We start from the raw sequence: 27332 nt of genomic DNA on the forward strand, positions 1-27332 counted from the left end.
ATGGAGACTTTTTTGGCGATACTTTTCGTACAATTATTGAATTTATGTAAATTTTTATATTTTTAATGAAAATTTTGTAGTTTTTTATATTGATTTCTAGTTTATAAGATTTTTTATAAAATGAATTAAAAAATGGTTTAAATATGTATTGAAAAGTGACCATAAATTGCAAGTTTATATTATGAGTATGTCTGTACGGAGACTTAATTGATTCAGTGTATATCACTTTATTATTTAAACAAAAGTGATGTGATTGAGTGCAATTTTTTTTCTTGCTTATTCCTGCTCTCTAAGCTATTGGAGGTAATAAGTCAAAGTATTATTTAACAAATAAAATAAAATTCAACTGCAAGTATTTGCAAGTTGCCCTACGTTCGGCAAAAAAAATTTAATTTTTTTTGGTAACTGTCTTGCAAAAATACTTACTAGAGGGTTTATGGCGGATGTTTTTTTGTTTGTAAGGTGGTACGCTTTAATGTACATGAAATAACATAAAATACAACACCACATTTATATATAGAAATATATAGTAAACTCTCGAAAACGTGAACTAAGGTAGAGCTTCACAAATACGTATGCATTTTAGTATGTAACATTGCCATATTGCATTTCACCATTGTAAATTTGTAAATTTTGAATTATATACCCCAATAATATCAAAACAAAAACTTTTAATCAATTAGCAAATTCATTTAATTTTTTACACGTTTTTTTGTATGAAATGACGCCATATTAGGTCGGCCATTTTAAATTTGCTAATCCTGATAACGGATTCGTAATCAGCGACCCCAAAAACCCCCATATATTAATTTGTGGATCATTTTGTACATTTTTCGACTTTTTGCCGGACAAAGGTGCCTTTGGCCGCACTGTGCACTTATATGAAAGTAAGACTTTTTAAGCAATTACTTTTTCCCTTCCATTTCTGTGATCAAAATTGGTCTCTAGATCGTGTGATTTAACACCTTTGGATTTCATTTTATGGTTATATTTTAAGTCAAAAGTCTGAGGAAACAAGACCACAGCCACTCGTACATTGAAGGTGAAAGTTCAAAGATGCATAGTGGGACATAATCAAAATATTTTGGAAATAAATCTGTTATTTTTAACTGGATGATCCGATTAGTATACATTTTGAGTGATAAGAAGCAATGCCTTATCACTCAGGAGCGGAGCTGTGACATCTCCAAGTATTTCAACTTAGACATGCAAATTTTTTAAACGCTTGCAAATTTAGTATGATTTGTCTAAAACTTAAAAAGCCCTAGATAAAGCTTATAAAACATACTGTTCATTTTCTTTAGGGGGCAGATTTTCATGCATTTATTATTGGAAAATATGCGCCTAAAATATGATTAAAAAAATCAAAATATGACCTAAAAATTCACTTTATTTTTAAAATCATCAATATTTTGATCGTGCTGTAAAGTAGCATCCAACCTTTATTTTCATCTCATAACCTTTATTGGCTAACTCCAATTTATATATTTTGGGTCATTTGACACGTATGTGCTATTTTAATGCAGATAGAAGTCAATTGGTTACTTTATACATCCCATGTAAGTGTCTCTAAGTAAACTATAGTATAGCCACTTTAAACATTAATCGTATAGAGCATTTGTCTCTAAGTTATCCAAAATGATCAATTAACCCTCTGCTGGACATGAACGTGTTAAAATAACTAGTCACGTAGCTAGTTATGTAACTAGTTGTCACCATAAATGATAGGTAAAATCACTAGTTCTGGACAGAACTGCTGAGAAATGACTGCTTTAAAATAGAAAACACTTAAAATTTCCATATTAAAAATATGGATAATAAGTTGCAATTAGAATTTGTTGATAAATGTAATAAAATTTTAGTTATTCTTATTAAATGTTATTATCGTAGTCGTTTTCCAAGCAATATTTTTCTGTGTGTATTTAAGATATAATTTAATTTTTAATCCAAATAAAACCATTTTTCGACTCCTTTTCATTTAAATACAAATTTAATAAAAAATCTGTATCTAAATTATTTAGATTATTGTTTCAATTTAATTTAGTTTATAAAAAATAAAGGATAATATAAAATAAAATCCATACTAAATAAAGTAACGATTAGGTAAATAGTTGTATGTAAGCTTTCAAAGCGTAACAATATGCCTCTTATAACTTTCGATGATAAAATCAATTAAGTTTAACGCAAATAAAGATTTAATTATGCGTAGCAGGATTTAAACCAAATGTGTACAATGTTTCAAGGCCTATACAGAGCCCTTTTGTAACTCAGAATACAAACAGAAACAATGAATACGTGGTGTATGAATACAGTCATATAAAACACTTCATTAAACATACAATTATTAACGAGTTACATATAGGAAAGTATCGACAATAATCACAATAGCAACAACAACAATAATCACAAATACAACTGCAAAACAAAACAAAAGGCGCAATCTCTACAACTTTAGATATTCGAACGAATTATATTGGCTTTTGCTGTAATAGCCCCGCAGTTTTATAAGTAGTCAAAGATATCTGATCACTTGGCTGACTTCAATTTATATATTTTTGGTCATTTGACATGTTGTGAAAATTCAATTGGTATAAAATAACTAGACACGCAGCTAACTAGTTGTCACTCCAAATAACAGGTAAATAATCACCTAGAACTGCTGGGAGAGTTTGGTAGCAAAAGTTCGAGGGTGACTACATTGAGTATGTATATGTGCATGAATGTGAAGTAGTTTTAATAGTTGATTTCTATTATTGTTATTATTGGCCAAAATATAATAAAATTGGTCTATTTGAGTTCAATTTACCATGTAAATTAAATATGCTACATATAAGTACATATGGCTGTATGTAAATGTGTATTTTCAGTAGACCTGTACTTACAAAATTTATTTATATTGGTTGCCGTTTTGAGCATCTGCAATTTCTGAAGTGATATAAAGAACAAAAATATACTTATCCAAAACAAATATATTTTTGTGTAGCAGCCTAATACAAATACATATTACATAAATACGAGTCATGTAGTAATTCAAATTCAGGGCCTCTGCCTCCCCGAGATGAAACAAGTTCTTTTATACAGAATTTTAGAACAAACTTAAGTCCGCATGTACGATTCGTTCATACATTTTTTGTACAATCGGACCAATAATTTGGAATATGCAGATATACCCTACTGTGCGTCGATAAAATTAACCAATCATTTAGTGGTAATGATGGCATTTTGGATTCCAAATCTTCAGCCAGTATACATTTCTATGTATTTTAGGACATTTTTCTCTTATTGGAATAAAACGAATTATTCGAATAAAAGTTTTTAACTTTTTCGAATAATTCTATCACACGTTTAAAATTAATCAAATTATTCGAATAGTTTTTTAAAAAATTAAACAATGAAGTTTTGGTGTAGGTTTTTTAATATTCTATTGTTAAAGAAAAACAAAAAATAACGTTAAAGTTAACAATTCAACTGCTGATAATGTTAAAAAAAACATTCGAAAACAAAGTCCATCATTAAATTTTCATCAGAAATATTCTGATCAGATTCCCTCCCGAACAATAATTGACTAGCAAACCCTTTAGTTTCCGTTTTGGAGCTATGCTTTAAAAAATTTGAGCTAGTTGGACATTAAGGTATTAAGAACGTATTTTATATCGTTCAATAATTTGGGTTTTAAAATGAGTAACTAATTCTTTAGTAAATGAATTAGTCACTTTTTCTAAATTATATATAATACATTGTAGTATACCCTCAAGCTCTAATAACGTTGTCGAATCTTTGTGGGAATTACACAAATCTGTCCAAAGTTTGATATCATTTTCAGTAAACGTGGCTAATTTGAAGTTAGACAGCGCATGATTAACGCATTTATAAATACGCGAAAAGTTTATTATCATGTTAGACAAAGATGTCCAACGATGTTTAACATCATGTATAAGACGAACTCCATGTTATTCGTGCAACAAAACCTAAGTTTGCAATATTTTGTATTTATCATTAGATTTATTACGTACTTAAGCTTTTAATAACACCACTTATATATATATTTTAAGATCATGGCCTTCGTCTATTTAAACGTACGTAAGCTTTTAATAACACCACTTATATATATATTTTAAGATCATGGCCTTCGTCGATATGACGTCATATACATGTCATATCACTTTCGTCATATCACTTTCAACACAACTTTAATCTAAGTTAATATTTTGATTATTAATTGCGATTCTGCTAATATTGCTCCAGCATATATTCATATTTAGGCGCTAAAATTTCTGTTTCGAAATCAATTCTAAAATCTTTTGTTTTACTAAATAACAAATATTTTATTCCGTACCTTTTATTTTCATTGGATCAAGTCCTAAATTAAACATTTTGAAAGACTTGTTTTCAAATTGTAACTTCTTGCAGTAATATTTATATATCTATAGGAGGAGCTATCGGCCCACTCTTCTAGAGTGATCGAAAGACTCCCTTTATCTTTAGTTAATTGTCGAATTTCAGAAACAATACAATTTTTGTAATTCATTATTACTTATTTGGAATTATGAAAAAATTTTAAGCAATTTAATACATTTATCGACAATTCTACATAAAATTGTTCGAATTATTCATTATTCGAAAATGCTAATTTTTAAATTATTCGAATAATTATTCGTAAGAAATTATTCGTTTAGTCGAACTATCATTACTGGTATTAATACCCTAATAGACATTATCATTCCATGTAACTATGCATAATTATCAGACAGGACAAGAATGCTTTTTTTTGGAAAATATTAACAACATTCTTATTTTTTCTGTTTATTTAAGCAATATTTCTATTTTTTTACATCTACGTGCTAAAAAGTAAATATTTTTTTACATAAGAATTTTAAAGTAAAAAAATAAAAATTAAAAAATAATTAAAAATAATTTTTGTGCTTTTTTTTTGTTGCTACTTTTCATGAACATGGATTTTTGTGAATTTCTTTGTCTTTTCTTATCATTATACAATAAATAAAGCCAACAATTTGCATTGAATGTTGATTTATAGATATTTCTGCAAATTAGGATTGTGTGATTAGTCATTGGCCGCAACAAGTGGAGTGGTCGCTATTTTCTAATAGTATAACAGTTGATAACAATAATTGTCGGAATGAAATATATACATTCAAATTTTAATTTATTGCTAACACGTAAGCCATGGTAGTTATAATTATTTAGTTTATTTTATTATAACATCAATTTTGTAGCTGTATTACAAGAATAATAACTGACTTTTTTTTCAAATCAATTAATCAATCAAACCATATTTACCATACAGCCTACCTAACGTATGAGTAATATTTTTAAACCTCTTTAAATAAATAATTATTAAGTATACGCAAACGATACTGGTAATATATAATTATTAAGTATACGGAAAAATATATAAATAGACAACAAAAGACATATAAACACTTACCGTCCTCAAGAATGAAACATCATCCTGCTCAGAACCTCCTTCGGCTTCAGCCATTTTTGCTTATTATTCGTAAAAATGACCTCAGCTTTAAAGTTTATTGTTGAAAATCCAAAACTGTGAAGTTTGTCCGCACCTGTTGTTTCGCTTTTTTATTACGTTTGACAATTAATCGCTTTGCAATTTATTTTAATTATAAACAAAAATTAGGCAATTAAAATTTAAGAAATAAGAAAATAATGTTTATGAATTAAACATGCAACAAACTCTGCGTGTAAACGCACGCAGTCAGTTTGTTGACCTCGTTAGTTGGTCTTTTATTGGCAGCAAATTTCCGTTGTTGTCTACAAAATGGCTGTCACTGAAAAAAACTACAATAAGATAATAAAAATACACATTAGCACGACATTATTTAAAAAAAAAAAAAATAGAAAAGTGAAATTATAATTTAGATTTATTTTAATAACATAATTTCAAACGTGAAAAATCCACACGTGATGTTAGAAACAAGTAAACCGGATGTACGAGATGCTTCTTCATTTTCGATTGCATGTGGTCGATTGCGCATTTTAACATTATTTAATACAGAAAATACGCTCTAAATGTTTGTGTGTGAATAATAAAAAAAAAATATACAAATATTGGCAACAAATTGGCTGTGATGTGATTCATATGTGATTTTCATTTCTCAATTTTAAATGTATATTTGCATGTAAATGTTAGCGTCATATAAACAGCTTGCGGTACAATTTAAAAATCACTTTTAGCGTCCATAGTATCGATAGAGGCAGGGCAACGACCATAAATACAAATTTGCTAAAACATATGTGTGTTGGCTTTGTTAATGTTATTTTTATTGTTGTTATTGACGAAATGGCCCAGTATCAATTCTCCTGGCAAATGTAAACAACGCAATCAAGTGAATTTACAAAAAGCTTATTTCACAGACGGCTGTTAAAATTGCGCATGACATTTGGCAGCACATCTTGTTACTACTTCTTTGTGGTTGTTCCTCTTCAATTTTGTTTTGATTTTCACTTTCTTTTCCATACTCTTTGCATTTGTATTGGTATCATATGTTTTTCGTTTTTGTTGTGATTCTTTCTCTACCATGTGTGAGAATTGAAATAAAAGTTCTCTTGCAGAGAATTCTCTTTATTAGCTTACGCTCTTTATTTATTTGACTTTTATTATACATATATGAAAAATATATTGAATGAAAAGTTTCATAGACGGCCAGGAATTAAATTTAAATTTGACCAAATAAATTTTTTGGGCAAAATGCCAATTAAACGAATATTGTTACGACACTTAAATCAAACTGATTCATATTATTTAATATTTTGCTATTTTGTGTGCTAATGTAGGTACTATTCATGTGTATATGAATATATTTATGAGAGAATTTATACGTAGTTTGTACAGTATTTTGTTTAAAATGTTGACATGCATTTTAAATTGTCGGTTTCACTTCACTTCAATGAAAAGGTCAGTGTTCCAATTCTTAATTACTTTTGTTTGTGTTGTTTGTTTCTTTCTTTCATAGCCTCATAAGTTTGTAAACACTTGACATTTCTTTAAATTGTTATAAAGTTTGTCAACTGTTAGCGAAAAAGGTTAACAATGTATTTATAATTTATCGTAAATTAAGAGTTTTTATGATATCTAAAGATTAAGATGTCTGTAGACTGATTAAAATGTGACAAACTCCATGAAATAATTAAAATCTCAATGACAGATGCTTAAAACTTTTTGGACAAATAATATTCAACTTTTAATAATGAATAAGTAAAATTTTATGTCTGGTAAATAATTATGTACATATTACTTTTATAACAAATCAGGTCAGTTCTAATTACGAAACCTGAGATTGAAGGACACTTAACTGAAGATTGCCATAGAAATAAAAGGTCAAAAGTTACACCAAATCAACAGTCTGGTTTTAGAAATATTCTATGTCAAAAGTTACATAAACTAACTTGTCTGCTACTAGAGTCTTAACACAAATTGTGCATTACAAAATACATTTTACACTAAAATATATCAGAGACTAAATCTATGTCGAGTAAGGCACTATACAATTATTTTCATAATCGAGTATTTTATAGGTCATTCCCAGAATGGGTCAAAACACTCCGCACTTCGTTTCACGGACAGCTAAAAACATTCAAATTTTATCCACGAAAAGGCTCGTTCGTTTAAAGATTTTCTTCAGAATTTCAATTGGAAATTTAGTTTCCTGCACAGAAGCGTCAATGCCATGGCAAAAATTGTGCTGGTAGTGAAACCTTTCATTGCATTAAAGAAATCTTCGATTTGACCCAGACAAAAATTTTGGTTTAATCAGTCAAAATTGTGCCAAAGAACTAAGGCGTATACGAGCAATGACTTCGTGCAAAAGTAATATTTGTGAGTCGTTAAAAGTGTAAAAATAATGTTAGTTCATCAATTCCGACTCTTTTAAAGAATAATCAAACACTAATAGAGCCGGTTGATAAAACTAAACTTTTGGATGAGTTATTCGCAAATAAGTCTCATTTGCCGGAAAGTAGTCTACTACTAGCCGAGCTCGAAACAGTAATAGTTACTTGTGAAATATGTTCTTTCGAGCTCGTGCTGTTAAAAACATTTTATTATATCACCTTAATAATAAATAAGTCTCCTGGACCAGGTTCTATACCAGCAGTGGCTAAACTTTTCTACGGGAGACATGTTAGACTTTCTATCGGAAAAATTTACGGTTCTACCGAAAGTAAAGTGGTGGCTCTAAATATTTCCAATGCTACTGATGATTTAAATGATTGAGGTAACCACAATATGTTACAGTTACCATTCACACCTTCTTCAATCATTATATCTCTGTAGTATTTAAGTATATGTTTTACGCAAGCATATTCATGATGAATAACACAGTGCTACACGAAAAAAAATAACCATATACGGACATCACTACACGCAGAGAAAAAATATAATTGGGCATGGTTACTGTAACCATTTATATAGTGTTACAAGTTTTTTAACTATATTATAGTCACAGTAACCATTTACATGATTGTGGTAACCATAATATGGTTAACTTACGATTCACATGATTGTCTCAACCATATATATGGTTACAGTAAACATATATGTATATGTTTGTGGCAACCATATTTATGATGAATAATTTTATCATAATATGTTGTTCTCAGATTATGATAAGCCTTAAGCCGAGAGCACCATAATATGATAAGTCCTTCATCATATAAATGGTTGTCACAAACATATATATGTTTACTGTAACCATATATATGGTTGAGACAATCATGTGAATCGTAAGTTAACCATATTATGGTTACCACAATCATGTAAATGGTTACTGTGACTATAATATAGTTAAAAAACTTGTAACAATATTGAAATGGTTACAGTAACCATGCCCAACTATATTTTTTCTCTGCGTGTACGTGATAAAAGACAAAAAAAAAAGACCTGTATCTCCCAGTTTTGCCCAAAGCCATGCACTTTTTTACGGGACGCGAAAGATTCGGGGCCTTAGTGTCAAAAAAAGTGATAATTTTCTCAGGCTCATATTTGGCAAACAGTTCGGAATTTTGATTTACTGATTTTGAACATATAATATTAAAAAAACTTCATCTTCAAGATCAAAATTGCAAAAACCTTTAAACTTTAACTCTTTTTTTTGGTATTTTATAACGTAGTGGTGTCCGTATATGGTTATATTTCCATGATTATATTTCCATGACTCAAAAAATTACACACAGTGTAGTTGCATCATAATACTACAGTTTCACCAAAGAACACAAAAAACTGCAAGTTTTTACCCTGGGTCTTCCGATTTTGAAGGTATTCGGAAAACACATACTCTTTGGAGTCCTTTGAAAATATTAATTTTCATTACTTTTGATTTCTAAAAGCTCGTGATTTTATTCACGATTTAATTTTTTTTAATCAAAAAAATTTACATTGGTTATACCTAGGGTTTTATGAATTATATAATTATATCCAACTTAAAAAAATTAAAAAAAAAATGTTTTCAAAAAATGCATTCATGGTGCATTTTTCAGATTCACTTTTTGAAATGTTTCCACTTCACATTTACTAAATTTATCTTAAAAAGTGTTAAATTGACTAAGCCAATTTTTTGTGACGGAAAATTCTACTATTTTCAATAATTTTTTATATCTAACACCATCACTTTTCTTCATACAAAAATATTTTGGAATCAGACGCTCTTGATGTTCTGGGCATGAGAATACAGTGTGATCCACTGGATTAAACACATTTTCAAGTGTCTGAAACGTTGTAGGAATTACTTCACTTCATCTACTTTCTTCACCTAAGTATATCCGAGCGAAAATGTATTACAACTCTCATGAATGGGCCGTTATTTCAATTAAGGGGTTTCTTGAACGTTTACATGTGGGGGAGTGCTTATCGGTAATTGTGGGGTATACAACTCTATTGATTCTGCAGGGTATCCAACTCTATTGTTTGGCTGGAGAAGTCTTTCCTGTCACTTTCAATTTACAAAATTTCAAATCGAAGGTCCATAAAATCGACTCCCTCCTTACTCCCTTCGATAAGCCTGTATAAATATATTTATGAATTATAGATTCTATACCAGGTTTTTTTTGGAGTTAAATGAAAGTCTGAACTCTTAAGTAATATTTAAAAAAGTAATATTTAAACTCCCATCACTTTAACTATTTTCTACAATACTTTCGAGAGAAAAAATTTAAAAATGTATATTTTTTCAACAGCAATTTCAACTTGCATGTTCAATATGAGAAAGATAATGATAAACTTGCCATCACCACTCCCATGTTGATGAGCATGTATGCATTAATCCTGCTTAATTAAAATTGGCCGTATTCACAAAGAATGAAAGAAAAAAACCGCTGGATTCAAATGCAACATTTGCTCTCCAAACCAAAACTAGTTTCAAACTTAAAAAAATAAAACAAATCGTTAAAACAAGGATGTCAGTACAATGGTCGTCATTGAGACACAAAAAAAAACGTGGAAAAGCAAAATACTGACTGACTACTAATTGACTGACATACTTTACAGAGATACAACTGACAAACACACCTACTGACAGCAGAAAATACACAACAACAAGAGATAAAACAACATTCCACCAACCAAAAGGAGATAAAACGCAATGCGGTTTTAACAAACTACTCCGGGCTGGCACACAGGCACACACATTTGACGATGAGAGAGTGGTGCAAGTTTTATGTATTTGCAACTTGGTTGTAATGGCTGGTTGGTGTTTAGCAGAGCAGTGGTTAGTTGGCGGGCTGGTTGGTTGGCTAGATACGTTCGCCATTGTGCGAATGTGTCATTAAATAAACGCGTATAAATTCTTTTCGAATAAGAATTTTTTTTAACGATGTTTATACATATCCATGTTCGTATATATGTATGTATGTAGTTGAACTAATTTATGATGAATCTTCATGTCCTTCCCCCCCAAAGTTCACTAACACTCTAACCACAGTTACTTTGGCAAATGTGGAGCTTTTCGTAGTTATACTTTTGTTTTAATAGTTTTTGCCAACAATTTCCCAGCCGACATGTTTGAGGTTTGCGAACATAATAATTTTATGAAAATTGTAACAAACTAAATAAGTATCTATGCATATGTACTGTAACGGTCAAAACATATTGGACAACATTTGCGTTATAATTTTTTTTTCAATTCCAAAGAAAATAAAGACTTTTATGGATCTATTTTGAACTCTTTCACAATCCGTGCATCTTTTATGAGCCCAACTCAAAATCAAGTTCACTTATTGACAGCTCATTTACAACTGACATCTTAAGTAATGCAGACATGAGCTACATATTGGTTTTTTATAACATCTGAGTTCTTCTCGAAAGTAATGATCTACCTTTTTGCTCACTCAAAGCTGATGCCGTTATAAACAAACATTATAGAGAGTAAAAAGCATAGAACAACTTGTGGTTAGCTGAAACTTATGCAGAGTAAGTGAGTACTGAATCATTCTGAGGACAATACATTGAAAGACTAAATAGCATTTCATAAGGTTCATTTCAAAGTTGTATCCAAATCCGACATGGATGTGTTGTGACCGCCACTGTATGTTTATGTAGGTGTGAATATGTATGGATGTGTGGAAGTGCATACATACTTGGTTAGTATTTTCTGAAATTTTATAAATTAAATGTAAAATCCATAGAAATATTTACCACAAACTAAATACATTTACATACATATGTATGTATGTTCATTAGAGTGGCCCTTATTTTGCACTTATTGGACTTTCGTTGCACCCTAGTTCAAACATTGAATTTAAAACCCTCTATCTTTTCAAATAATTAATTTTCAAAATTTGTTTGGAATAATTTCTTCTTGCAAGCATGTTTTCTTACTATACTTTTGCATGCTGGACAGGAATTTGACATTTTTTAATCATTTATCAAAATAGGGAAAGCCGATTCTGAATTGAATTACCATGAGTTACCGCAACCATTATTCTAATGCTCTATCCAATTTTGCTGCGGAAAATAATAAAGTTGTTAAACAGAAGAATGGTCATATGCAAATGGAGTGCGATAGTGCCCATGCTAAGATAGAGATTAAATTGAAAAATCAATCTATACACTTGCCAATTGATTACGTTAGAACTACTAGAGAAGCCAGAAATACTGGATTCGTTTGATGCAGAATATATAAATTATGATTTCTTTAATAATTATAATGATGACAAACTTATCCTACTGTATATAATTTAAGATCTCTTTTATATATTCCAGATGGTAGCATAAAATATAAATTAAATTTGGATGCAGATCACATTGATCTGCCTGTTCGTATTCAACCTTATACAGGACATATTGAACCAATATTCTGGTCCACTATCAATTCAGCCTAATAAGTGGAAGAATTTGCAAGACTTAAAGAGAGTAATACCACCGGAATCAAACTCAAAAAAAAAAACATTTTTTCTATAACTTGTTGTTTAACATTGTTTATTGTTAATTTTTGTACCTTATATTGTATTATTACCCGTTATCTTAAATAAATCAGGTTAAAAACTGACAGATAGTATAAATGAAATTAAAATAATTTATTTTTATTAAAATGCAAAACCCTCTATCTGATCATTTTCATATATACACATTGAATATTTTTGAGAAGCAAAACCCTCTATCATATCATAAAGTCCCCAATAATGCAAAATTTTAAAAACCAATTATATGTGAGATTCAGTAGTTGCTTTAAAAAATATTGAAGAATACGAAATCAGTGACATAACTCAAGTAATACGCGAAAAAACAGTTTTTGGATTTTTATGATAGAGGTTTTTGAATATAGGCCCTTGATATTTTTTTGCATTTTATTTACCCATACATATTTTTTAACAGTTTTAAAAAATTAAAAAAATTTTTTCGATTCTCATAAATGCTAAATGATGAATAAATCCAGTTATACCTATTCTGGTTTCGAGGAAATTTATATTATTTCATAAAAAATATTTTCTAATATTTAACTTCAGATTGATGATTTAGTATAGTAATTTACGTGTTCGTAATTTAAAGATTTCAGGACATCTTAATCTTAAAGTTAACCCCTTTAGATCTCGACTTAAAATTGTCCAATACATCTAAGTTGGTTCTCATCCTAAAAATTATTAAAAATATAAAAAACATAAAATTTGTTTGTAAAGAACAATTTCAGTATTCTATTGAACCATAACTATTAAAAAATAATATATTTTTTTGGCATGGACTTCAATAACCCTAAAATAACCTAAGATAAAAGATACATTTTTTAAACAATTTCACAAATCAATTAGACCATTGATAATCCAAAATAAATCTAACAATTTTTATTATACTAAGAAGTATTTGCATATTTTTTTTTTTAATTTAACCCTTTAGAGAACGAACAAAATATTCCATTTTTTTACGTATAATTAAAAATTAATTTTAGAATTTGGTCAGAATTATATAATTTGACAATATTTATAGTCTAATTTATATGTATTCGAAATTCAATAGAGGACAAAAACACATTAACAGACAAATTTGATATATTTTAAATTTTTGTAATGTAATGTAATTTTTAACTGGGCTGTATTAGATTTTGTAATTGCAAAATTGTGAATTAGCTTTCTCGAAATCCGCCAAATTCTAATCCATTCCCTAGGCTAACCCATAGTAGGTACAACTAGTGAAATTTGAGTTTTTAATTCTCATTTAACGATTATTGGAATCGAAGTAATTTCTTTTTAATTTTATGGAATTCTAAAATTTAAAATTTGTAATCATGACCTTTAATGATTTTTTATTTTTGGTATCAAATTATAATGGTTTGTTGATGTCTATATGGGTAAATGAAATACAAAAACTATTTTTAATTAAAGTTTTTTTTAACATTTAATACTTTGGCTCAAATTTTCAGCATTTGGTTATTGGATGACGTTGGGAGCACAATCTTGGGAATATCAAAATTCTAAAAAGCGCAAATTAAGAGCCAGCCTAATGCACATATCCACCATCTGTGCTGGGTGTGTGAATATTTGTATTTATAGCATACACACAGGCGCTTGTACGTAAGTGTGTGTGCTGCGTATAAGTGTTTATTTTTATATAATTATTAAGCATTCTCTACTAAAATAACTACTCTGGAAGTAAATATTTACCACACATGTGTACGATGTTAAATGCAAACTGGTGTATGTGTGTACTATTTTTGCAACTCATCGTTACTTGCAACAACTGACCAGTTATGATAGGTGTACGAGTACTTTCAGGTTTGCTACATTTTTTTATATGTTGGACAGGGTGATCCGAAAAATCAAAACGTTTTATGAATCGAAAATACTTTCACGTCAGAATGTTACAGGGATAGTAATTTTAAATTGAAAAATAGTTAATTGATAACCTTTAGTGTTTTTGTTCCAAAGTTATTTTTCCTTAAACTACATATTCACATAAACCTAAATGCTTTATTTTCTACTTGTAAAGTCATTAATACTCCACTTAGAGACTGAAAATTACTCTCAGTTACAGTTTTTCAATATTTAATTTCAATAATAATTGGAACACCCTACATACTACAATTTAACTAAAATTTTTAGAATTTTGCATGTTTTTGAAGGTTTAGTTTTAGTGAGAATATTATTTCTGACATGTTTCCTTTGACCACTGTCAAAAACCACTACTTATATTTAGTTAGACATTTGTTGTACTATTTTAAATGTAATATTTTCTGTTTGTGAAAATGTTACTGAATTTTGTGGCTTTTTTAACAACATTTGAGTGTAAATTGTAGCTTAACTATTTGTGAGTGAGACTATTTCGGTCAGAATGAATTTTTATTGTGTATGAAGTATTTTGAAATTTCATTTAATTATACACAGGTACATCATAGATAACTACATATTTTGAAAAGGTAAGAAGGTTTATTTTATTATCTCTAGCTATTGGTAGCATGAAATATTTGTAGGAATACTTGTTTGCCAAAATAGCTGAACCAGATATTTTTTTATTACAGTAATTAGTTTCACTACTACACCATTTCCAATTATATTTCAGGAATTTCGAATTGATTTTCAGAAATTTCCAATTATGTTTCAAATTTTTCTTATTTTATTTCAGAATATTCCAATTATATTTCAGATGTTTCCTTTTGTATTTCAGAATTTTCTATTTTTATTTCAGAATTTTAAAAAGAAGGGAAGCTTTCATATTTTCTACAACAACAACTTCTCTCTCTACTCACATACAAGTAGTATGCGAATTCTACACACTTGAGAGAGACAGATTTAACTTCAAAACTTTTTCTTGAAAATTGCACAGAATTGCAATTCTAACACACACTTTCACCATCACATAATATTTTTATTATTTTTTTTCCACACATTTAAACCATTAAAATAACCGAAAAGTGTATATTTTGCACAAACGAAACAAATATTTTTTTAATTTTTTTGACATTAATTTTATGGGGGTTGATAGATATAAAAACTAAAATAAACACATTTGTAAAATTTCGTATTAGAAATTAATAAAAAAATTCAAATAAACTTAATTTTTGCAGAAATTATGGAATAAAACGTGGTAAAATCTATTTATGAAACCTTTCCAGATCAAATATAATTCAAATAATTTGAGAATTGTTTGAATTTTTAAATTTAACCCTCCGTTAGTCGCAATCATTTTCAATTGAGATTAGTCGCAATGTATCAAATTGATATCAATAAAGAAGAAGCCGCGTTTGAAAATAATCTTTTCACTTTTTATTTCGTAAACATAAAAACGATATTAAATTCAATGTATTTAATAGAATAATCTAAATAAAATTTCAGTAAAAAATATTTTTTTATCAAAAAATAGCGTCAAAATTAGGGCATTTAATAAAATTTACAATAAAAAAATTGTTGGTGTATCAACTAGATCAGTTGCGACTAATGGAGGGTTAATTGTAATAAAATTTTGTTATAATATTTAAGACCTATGCTTTTTTGACAATCGACTTAGTTTTTTTTTTAAAGCGTTTCACTTCTTGTTATTATTCTTTGTTTCTAACATTTATTTAGAACGATTGATAGGATTATAACTGGGTGTTAAATTTGATTAATATTTAAAAAAACAGTTTTGGTCCTACAAAAACACAGCTAAATAAATAAAAGTCAAAATATTTTGGAAATAAATCTGTCATTTCTAGCTGGATGGTCCGATTGCCATATAATTTAAGAGAGATCTCTCAGCGCTGTGGGATCTCAAATTAGGGCATCTCAGTATTGTATATATCTATTCAAATTTCAAAATTTCACCATACATTGAAAAATGTTTTAATTTTAAAATTAAGAAAATGTTGAATTTTCGAATTTTTCTTTGCCGAAATTATTATTAATCTTTGTTTCCTAGAAACAAAGTTTCTCGGGGAACTTATAAAGTTTTATATTTTTTGAAATATATCTCAATAAGGATAACTTTCAAATAGAAAACACCTAAAATTTTGTAATGGAGATCTCCCTAGGCTCTTCTGTATTTAACCTATTTTTCTAAAATATCAAAGCTGGGCTTCCAGAATGGGTAACTGTTTTAGTTACTATGATGTATTCTAATAATCATTCATGTTTTACCAGCCTCGGAACAAATTTGATTATATATTTGCTTGGTCCATAAGTAGTCATAGCTCCCATATAATGCACTCTTCCGAAAATCATTCACGAAAATAAATTATTTAAATTTTAAAAGAAAAATGATTTTGCTCATTTACTTTCTTACTTGTTTTTATTAGTATTTCATATTATCACACATTTTAAAGTCATATCGCTTTTTTTTATAAAGTCATTTCACCTTATGTATATGTACATAATTTGAAGTTTTTTCAGTAGATTGTCAGTAGCAGGACTGAGAATAATTATCTACAGAAACTAGAAAAAACAAACATATTTTAAAATGTCTGTTTTTTATTATTATAAGCGTCCTCATGTAAACGCTTAAATATCTCGCAAACTGTGCAATCTGTACATTTTTGCACTCTCGCAAATGAACTGTCAAAAAATGTATGGAAATTCATTTGCACAATTCCGATAAGTTTGCGCGACAATTTAGACTCGCAAACTTGAATTTATCGTGCATTTGATGAATCAGCTGCATTTGTTTACTTTTATTTATAACCCCCTGTCTATACTTGACAAATATTCATCATAACAATAAATGACATTTGTAGTCAAGACAAAGTTGTCTAAGCAAAAGCACTAACAATTTTATCATAACGAAGCAATAATACTAATAAATGGAGACTATACCTGATAATTTTTTATCTAGACAACCATTTTAAAATTTATCAGGTGTAACCAGGGGTTAAGAAATAAAAATAAAATAAGATATAAAAAATTTGTGCATGTGAAAATTGTGTAACTTTGGAACGGAATGATTGGATTAAATGGCATTGTGTATGAAAACATTAACCAACAGCTAGAACATAAACAAAATCTTCCAAACTATGTATACCACCGTTTGTTCCAAAGATTTAACTTTCATTCAACATTTTTAAAATTAAAATTTAACTTTCATTCAACATTTTTAAAATTAAAATTTGTACAATTTGAAAAAACAATATATTGACCACATCTTAGCAATCATTAATCCTAATGACATGGACATGATTATGTCAACATTAAGCAATTACCATCCGAAAATAAAATTTACAGAGAAACTGAAGTTGATAACAAAATATCTTTTCTGGATACTAGACTACACCGGGAGAACGAGCAAAAACTGTAAGTTTTCTAAATGTTTGTTTTGAAAATATTGTTTTAATTTTATGTTTTATTATTTAAATAGACGATATCTTGAAAAAGTAGACATAACATCTACGAAACGTCGGGAAAATTGTAATAAAAATATGATTTTTTATTTACATTAAGGCCCTATTAGATTAAGAAACTCAAAATAATTAAATTTGGCCAAATATAAACACTAAAAGAATTGTAAAGCTTTTGTTGAATTTATTTTTATTTGACATTTTTATCAAATATAAAATTTTTTGTATAAACTTCATGAAACACGTCGCGAATATTTGCACATTTGCACAAATGGGAAAGTACACTTTATATTTATAAATTTTATTAAACAAAATATTATAATTTGATACAAGTGTATGAAAGTAAAAAATTAATAATAATAATATACAATATAATTTGTTTTCAACTTGTTGTTATTAAAACTAAAAAATTGTAAAATATGCAATAAAATTTTTAAAATAAGAAAATTTTATTCGCATAAAAGCTAAATATGCAATTTCAAATGCCTTAATTGGCCACAAACATGTGTAATGTGCTCATAATAGTTTTTTTTCAGCTTAAATTATTTAAAGTTTTCGATGTAATTAAACAATTAAATACCTAGGTATTATTAACTGTTACAATTATTTTTTAAATGTAACTTAGCATTATAGTGCATATTAGATTGCTTACCTTAAGTGATTTTGTGCTGCTTAAACCGTTTTAATAAAATTTAATCTTTAAAGATAAACAGTATTAAAGTGTTGCTGCAATAGAACTTTCTAAAATGTAAATGCATATGAGTATTAGGAAGGTCCCAATAATGCTACAATTGTTTAGTTTTTAGATAGAATTACTAATTTTTTTTTGGTTTTCAAACATGAAAAAAAAGCTATTTTCAGTTTGTGTATATTTTTTAACCCTTTCCCTGTCCTGTGCATCACATATGATGCACAGCAAGTTTCTTTCACACGTCCGTACATCACATATGATTCACAAATTATATTATTTTTCAATTAACAAAAAAAACTTTGGACGTACGGCAAATTTTTTTTTTGTATGGGACAGGCAAAGTATCTGTTTAGTATCTGTTAAAAAGTGCTTGAAAAGCGCATAGAAGTAAACAAAAATAACTTGTAATCACGAAATAACAAACAATTCCAAGAATCAAACTGAATGTTAATCTTAGGTAGGACCATCGAATACTTGTTTTCGGTTGCATCCTAATGTGTAAATGATTACACATCCATCCGTACTTTGTATGTATGTACTACTTATGGATGGAAAAACATTTAAAGTGTGTGTAGTACATGCAAGTAGAGAGGTACTAAGTACGAGTATAGTGAGTGAACTTATTTTTCGTTTGCATTTTTTTGTTCCTGTTATTTTTGTAGAAATCATTTTTCCAACTGTCTGGTTTTATTGTTTTTGTTGTTCTTGTCGGTGTAACATACTGGATTCATGTTATTCTCTTTAATGTTGTTATTGTTGGTTGTTTTTTTCAGAACGGGTACAATTCTGTTTTCAGTACTATTTTTTGTTGTTGTTGTATTTTTTGTAGTTCATTCGTATGTGGTCAGTGGTTGTTTACATTGTATGTTGTGTTCACTGCCGTACAGTACTGTTGTGTTGTGTTGCATGTATGTATGTATTTGGATTTGTATCTGTGTTTGTGTTTTGGTATTTTTATGTTTGTCCATATTACAAAAGGATTTGCATGGCTCGTTTCATCTTTTAACAGAACTGACATTTTCCTGACTCGTACTAACTTGGTTGTATGCATCTACTAGTATTCAGCTTTCACTGATTGTTTATTCATCCTCTGTTTCAGGTTTTTGTTCATGTATGGCATTTTCTTCTATATTGTAACTGTTATAGTGGTATTTACAGTAAAATACTCCAACATATTGTTACTTACAGTGGATGTGAAAAGAAATTACACATTAATTTTATTGTGTTTATTTTTGCAGATTTCTTATTATGAAAAGCTAGCTGCTATTCAACACAAACAAAAAATGCTCAACAACTTTTATACACTTTTATTAGTTGTGGTTTTTAGTAGGATCGGAATACAAACGTAGAAATAAGATCGTTTTAAAAATTGAACATACCCGAGGTGTCCTACTTTGGGGACTCCTGGCCGCACTCCAGGTGAGTCCATGCTTTCAAAGTTCAAGACTTAAACTGGACAATACTTCGTCTTTGCGCATGTCAAATTTCATTCAAATACGACTAAGGGAAGTTACAGATTCATTTCCCTCTTTTTTTACTATACTGTGCACAAGCAATTAAGTACACAGAGAAAACAGATTCGTGATAGCAACCGAATTTGTTGCCTATCGAATGATTCTACCGTAGTGACCGAATTTTACAGCTGTGGATACAAAATTTTAAAAGGGGCAACAAAAGTTTGGTTGCTTTAACCGAAATTCTTCTTTGTCAACTGACTTTCTGTTGATAGAACTGAAAAAATCTATGTGTGCAACCGAATCATTCGATTGGCAACAAATTCGGTTGCTATCACGAATCAGTTTTCTCTGTGTATAAAATCCAGAGATGAAAATCAAAGCAGCACCGGTTTGAAGAAATGTAGCCCAATTTTGTTTGCCATATTTTTTAGCGTTTGTTAATTTTTTGCTTTTTCATTTGGCATATTTTTCCTGCAGATATCATTACCTCTTAAATCAATGAAAATGCGGACTGATGACCAAAAGTCAGTTCATTCCAAAAAATATCAAACTTTATTGCAAAAGTAAAAACTTTATTGTGTTTTGATTACGTATGTATGTAGTTTTTATATAAAGTTGAATGTCATTTCATGAAATGGATGTCTTTCGATCGTCAGTGGGAACTCAAGTTGCACTAACTGTACACAAGAGTATTAAATATTTGTCTACTTATGTTTCTGTTATTGTAGACTGTTGTCTTCTTCTCTTTTTAAAGTATGAAAGATATTCAGATGACGGTTTCCATACAATAATAATTCGTGCATATTGTGTCATTTTCGCTCTCTTTTTTTTATTGTACACATATTATATACATAATACTATGCTAACATTTCTTTATGCTTAAAGGTAAATATTAACTGAAGATGCCCAACAGAAGGCCTTATTTTCCAGACATCATTTAGAGTTTTTTTCCAGAGATCACGCGTGACTGTCATCATATTTTTATTCAGTATTGTTTGTTTCATAGAAATCTGACTATTAATTTAGATGTTTCCTATTTATTACTAATTGTATTGCAATTCGACCCCCATTATGGTGATGTCTTATTAATGAATATTTTATAATATTTTAGTCATGAACGATTTTAGAAGATCACCCTAAGGAAACAATGAATTTTCTAGAAAAGAAAGACAAGCTTTAAAGATTTTAACAATGAAGGCCTTTCCTTGATTTCCTCTGGTTGAAAATGTAAATGTTAAAAATGTTGATGATGTTTTCTATTCGTAGTGATTCTATTGTTGAATTTCACTGGTTGTATACAGATATCTGACTGTCTTGATGTCTGTCCGTTCGTTTGTTCCTCTTTTGTACACATTCACTCATAACAACAACAGCGAAATACATGTTTGTATTTAATACAACAACACTAGAAACAGCAACAAATGCCATAATGATTTAACATCCCAGCAGTTCTGATGAATGTCCCGAACTAGTCCCCCCTTGGTGCACAGATATGCATCATAGTGAGCTGCACACCTTGATGTTGTGCTTCGAGGGGAAATATGGAGCGAAACCGGGGCTCCGAGATGCACGGTCCTCATTCCTGGTAAGAATTTAATTTATTAAATTCGCAGCTGACTAGAGTCTTATGGGGATCCTATGGCCCCAGGAATGATATTAGGGCTATTGATAATTTTCGGGCCACCACTTGTATCTTACTAGGTGCTGTTGCGGATACAACAGAGCCATTGAAAGTATCAGATAATAACTAACGTTATGTTCAGGAAAGTACCATTCGTGATGTACTGGTCGTTGGGCTTGGTTCTCTGTCGAGGTCAAAAGTATGTGTTATAGTACACTCACTTTGACTTTTATCGGATGAGAACTTTTTAAGTCAGAGACCAAACATCGGACTGGATTACCATGTCGAAAGTTGCAGCTTTGATAATTGTCCTGGGCTTGTTAGTTGATTAGCTAGCTATGGATGGCAGACATTAGGTAGCACGTGCTCTCGAGCAAGCAGTTTGTGCTTAGATCTGTGCAGTCAATGTACAATTTTAAGTAGTTATGTGACTAGTTATTTTAACAGGTGCATGTCCTAATCACGGGGTCAATTGTCTGATAGCTGGATTAACTTGCCGGTTACATACATACAGTTACCTTTCTAGCTACCTAACTGGTTACTTTATCTCGTAAGGTAACTACCTCTATGTAACCGGTATGTGAATCCAGCTCTCAAAAAGTGTTAATTGACCCCGTGCTTAGGACATGCACGTGTTAAAATAACTAGTCACGTAGCTGTCCCCTAAATGATAGGTAAAATAACTAGTTCGGTACAGTCTCCTAGAACTACCGGGTTCATATACATAAATATTGCAAAAAAAAAATCAAAATAACAAAAACAACTGTGAAATACAGTAAAGTAAAGAACAAGTTCTCAACACTTGAGTTAACAAAACAAATATTGTTTCAACAAATAGTGTTGCAAGTATCTATCTGTTTGTGTGTGTGTGTTTGTGTTTATGTATGTATTCTCAGAAAGTACAAAAAATAAAAAAAAGGATCCATGGTTAAATGCGCTTTTCATTCTTCCTTCATGGTTAATGCAAACTTCTGTATCATCTTCCTACGTATGTTTGTACGAGCATGTGTGTGTGTGTGTGAGTCTGTGAATGTCCTGTGTGTTTAACTGTATTCATGTTTTCGTAATGACTCTGGTTGCTGTTGTTGTTTGTTTTGTAGCTTTTGTTGTGGCCCCTTTTTCTTTTATGTTAAATCCCCTTTTCCTTGTCATGTCACTCATTTGTTGTGCTAAATTTTCATATCAGTTTTTATCTATTCAAAACGAAATCACTGCCACAAATATTTTACTAACATTTACTTGTTTACATTTGTGTATTTTTGTTGTTGTTTTTCTTTGGTGTTTTAGCTGTTTGTTTGTTCTTTTAATCTCAAATCAACATATAAAGTGTTTCTGATTCCATCAGTTGAGGATTTCATGAGCTATAAATACAAATCTGGGTTAGTAAGTCAGTTTTATTATTGTATCTTTCTATCCATCTGCTTGGTTGGGCAGATTATGGGCATTAAAATATTATAGCAACTGATTTGGTGGAAGGGTTGATACAGGAAATCTTTCATCCATATATATAAGAGATACCGTAATATGTTAATTTATAAATATATTGAATATATTTAATTATACATAAGTTTATTTGCTTAAAATTTTACATTTTAGCAAAACAGGTGTTAACTCAAAACTAACTATTTCTGCAATATTTCTAAAACAAAAATTAAAAAAAATTTCTTAGGAACAAACATTTTTTTGAAAAAACTGCACATTTTGAAAATAAAGTCAGAAAAGTTTTTGCAAAAAAAAAATCAAGAATTGTATATTACAAGCAATTATTTTGATATACAAATATCCCATTCGATTCCCATTCAGAGACAAGAACACTCTTAAAGGAAAACCTAAGCTTTCTTTTGAGCAAAAAAAAAAATCAAAAAGGGTCCATTTTAAAAAAGTCAACAAAGTTTTTGATTTTGTGTTTTGAGTTACAAAACATTTACATATATTGATACATATCCAACTCGCATCAGGAAAATACCTAAGCTTTCTTTTGAGAAAAAAGGTCATTTTGAAAAAACAAAAATCAAAAGAGTTTTAGATTTTGAAAAAAAAATGTCAACAATTTTTTATTTTTTAATTTTTTTTTTGAGAAAGATTGAAAAATTCCAAATATTGAAAAATTTTACCTTTGACCTTCACGATTTAAGGGTTAACGTTTTCCGATTTTAGTAAAAGTTTCAGAGTATATTTAGAATTATCTGGACTATAATATTCTGAATAAGTTTTGCTTAAAATTCATAAGAGTAAGGAAATAGAGCTCATTCGCCTAAAAATTGCCAAATAATTGGTTTTTTTCGAAAATTTCAAAATTTAAATCGCAGGTACGGAAAAACTATAAGAGATATTTTCATAATTTTTTCACATTTTTATTCCCTATTATATTCTTAATAAATCCCAATGAGATGATCAAAAAATTCTGAAATTTGTTTAACAAAATTTTTAAAAATTTTAAAATGGAGTTTTGAAATTGCCTTTAAAAAATTTTATTTTTTTGTTCATACCTAAGAATAGGTTAACGGTATCCTATGAAGACAAAAACTCATATACAAGTAAATATAGACATATTTTAAGTAGAAATGAGCTTTTATTTTAATATTTATCAAAATATGTTAATTTTGTTTCTACCTTTCATGTTCTAGTTGCCTGAGACACGTTTATGGCCTGGCGAATTTTTAATAACATTTTTTGACCGATTTAAGTTTTTTTATGTCTCATTAGAACGACAATTGCTTACACATTTCTATTCTTTTAAATTAAATTGGAAAAGTAATTTTTTAATGGCAAAATTTTTACAAAAGCATCTCAAAACTTAAGAGGGAATAAAAATATGAAAAAATTATGTCAATACCTCTAACAGTTTTTCCGTACCTGCGATTTAAATTTTGCGTTTTTCAAGAAAAACTAATTTTTTGTCCATATTTAGGCGAATGAGCCCAATTTCCTTACTGTTATAAATTTTAAGTAAAACTTATTCATAGTATTATAACTCTGGTAATTTTAAATATGGTCTGAAAGTTTTACTAAAATCGGAAAACGTTAACCTTTAAATCGTGAAGGTCAAAGGTAAAATTTTTCAATATTTTGAATTTCTAATGAAAAGATAGAGAAATGTTATATATTTTTGGGTCGATTTTAATGCAACTTAAGGAAAATATAACATAAAGTCCAGAATTTAAAATAACAGCACAAAACTGGAAATTAACCCTTAGCAGCACTTGGGGTCCAAATTACCCTCAACTTTTAAAATCACGAAAAACACAACCATTTTGACCCCAAGTCCTCTTAAAGGTTAAAATCCATTTTTTCACTGTTGTTGTAAATGCTAGACGCCAATATATATTTTCCTCAAGATTCATGAAAATCGGCACAAAAATATATAACATTTCGCTATCTTTTCATTAGAAATTCAAAATATTGAAAAATTTGACCTTTGACCTTCACGATTCAAAGGTTATCGTTTTCCGCTTTTAGTAAAACTTTCAGAACATATTTAGAATTACAAGGACTATAATATTATGAATAGGTTTTACTTAAAATTTATAACAGTAAGGAAATTGGACTCATTCGCCTAAATATGGACAAAAAATTAGTTTTTCTTGAAAAACGCAAAATTTAAATCGCAGGTACGGAAAAACTGTTAGAGGTATTGACATAATTTTTTCATATTTTTATTCCCTATTTTGATCTCAATAAACTCCAATGTGATGATCGAAAAAATCTGAAATTTGTTTAACAAAATTTTTAAAAATTTGAAAATGGAGTTTTGAAACAGCCGTTAAAAAAATTATTTTTTTTGGCCATACCTGCGAATAGGTTAACGGTATCCTACGAAGACAAAAACTCATATACAAGTAAATATGGACATATTTTAAGTAAAAATTAGCTTTTATTTTAATTTTTCTCGAAATATGTTAATTTTTTTCCTAAATTTTATGTTCAAGTGGCCTGAAACACGTTAATGGTCTGGCGAATTTGTAATAACTTTAACATTTTTTAACCAAATTTTGTCATTTATATCTCATTATAACGATAATTACGTACATATTTCGATTCTTTTGCATTCAATTGCAAAAGTATTTATTTAGTAGCAAATTTTTTTTAAAAACTGAAAAATTTGCATTTTTCTTTAATTTTGGCGATAATACAGTTTTTGGGTCATTTTGACCCAAAGGAGATACATTTTTAATTTCCAATTTTTTTTTTAATGTAATATTCATTAATATAAATAAATCTACATATTTATAGAAAACAATGCAGAAAGTTAAGGAGTTTCACCTATTTATTCCATATAAATAGTATAATTTTGCATATATCTGAACTTTGACCTTGATGCGCGTCCAGAAATCTTTGCCCGATTTGGCTCAAATTTTCAGCATTTAACATATAGGCCTAGTGTCACAATATTTCACCCGGCACTCTTTGAAATCTAAAAAAAAAAATCGGCTGTCACTCTAATGTACACATCGTGAGAGGTGTCGGTGTTTTAGGTGTCTAAAACCATCTGTTTTTGGATGGTTTCAGAGCCTATAACGGACATAGGTAGTAACATTTTTGTTTTATATATTATTCCTATAATAACCAATTTTAGTTTATCAGCTCTATATTTACATTTTATTTTTTTAATATTTTAAGAGCATATTTTTCGCATAACACATTTTTTAAAGCATATTTTTGGTTGGCCTGGTCTAAGATTCGAGGAGAAAGATCTTGTGCTTTAGAATAGCCTGGCTTCGCTTATGTCCTTAACGTCTTGTGAGACAAGGTCGAGAGTTGTTGTAGTCTGCATTACATCTCTGAATGAACTAGTATTTGTATTGCTCTGTAACAGTTTATTGTTAGACACTGTGTTCGTCTCATGTGTTTTCATAGATACAATCAATTGAAATATTATCTCCAAATGACTACCGACTACATTTTGCAGAAGGATGGTGTCAAAATACAATATAAATGTCATGACAAAGAAAATACTCACGCTTAAATATGTAGCTAAGTAAAACATATGAATGTATTTAAGCTTAAAATTAATTCCCTATATATAAATATGTAGTACATAATGTTGTATTTGGTTACATGTGTGTATAAAATCTAATATACTATGTAATTAAAGCGATATAAACTTATGTAAACATTGAATAAATAAATAAACTCTCATACACACACAAATGTGTAAAAAATCAAAGCCCACAAAGGGAAAATTCATGTGAATCCTAATGAACTTTTGTACAATAAAATTTTTATTAAATCGTATTATTTTATTATTATTGAATTTTGCTAAATATTTACATTTATACTACAAATTGACACATTTGAAACATTTAATCGTCAAATAGATCTCTGATGGAAATCAACACAACACATTAGATCACACAATGATAAAATATAATCACAAATACACACACACATACATACGTACATGCATATGTTAGTGCGTATGTATGTGTGTATTTTAAATGTAATTTATTTCATTGTTTGCATTTGTATTTACAATCATAAGTATGCTAAGCACGAGTAAATATGAGGAAAGTCTGAGAAGTCTATACAAAATGGTTTGAATACCGATTAAAAACGGTAAAAGAGTAACGCTAATTTGGATAACGGTAAACGGTAACGTTATTTCCTGTTATTTCGGTTATGCTGTTTTAATCATAACAGCAATTCATCCTGAATACAATTACATTAATAAAAATTAAAAATAAGTTGACAATGTTGGTATTCTATTATATTTTATATCTGCAACGATAGTTGAGCTGAAATGGTATTTTATGGTTAATGGTAGCTTAGCAGTCCTTGATTTTAATAAAACAAATTTCAGAAAA

General features: G+C 29.0%; 1 protein-coding gene across 8 annotated transcripts in view; it reads right to left on the bottom strand.

Moving 5' to 3' along the window:
• RyR (Ryanodine receptor) overlaps nucleotides 1–27332 on the bottom strand; it is a 169049-nt gene that overhangs the window by 122022 nt on the left and 19695 nt on the right. For all 8 annotated transcript variants that reach the window (XM_065511339.1, XM_065511336.1, XM_065511334.1 and 5 more), the window contains exon 2: nucleotides 5447–5814. In XM_065511339.1, the coding sequence (XP_065367411.1) occupies nucleotides 5447–5500 (54 nt within the window). In that variant the 5' untranslated portion in view covers nucleotides 5501–5814. The remainder of the gene's footprint in view (nucleotides 1–5446; nucleotides 5815–27332) is intronic.

The sequence above is a fragment of the Calliphora vicina genome, chromosome 5 (assembly GCF_958450345.1).
Source record: "Calliphora vicina chromosome 5, idCalVici1.1, whole genome shotgun sequence".
In the NCBI taxonomy this organism is placed as follows: Eukaryota; Metazoa; Arthropoda; class Insecta; order Diptera; family Calliphoridae; genus Calliphora; species Calliphora vicina.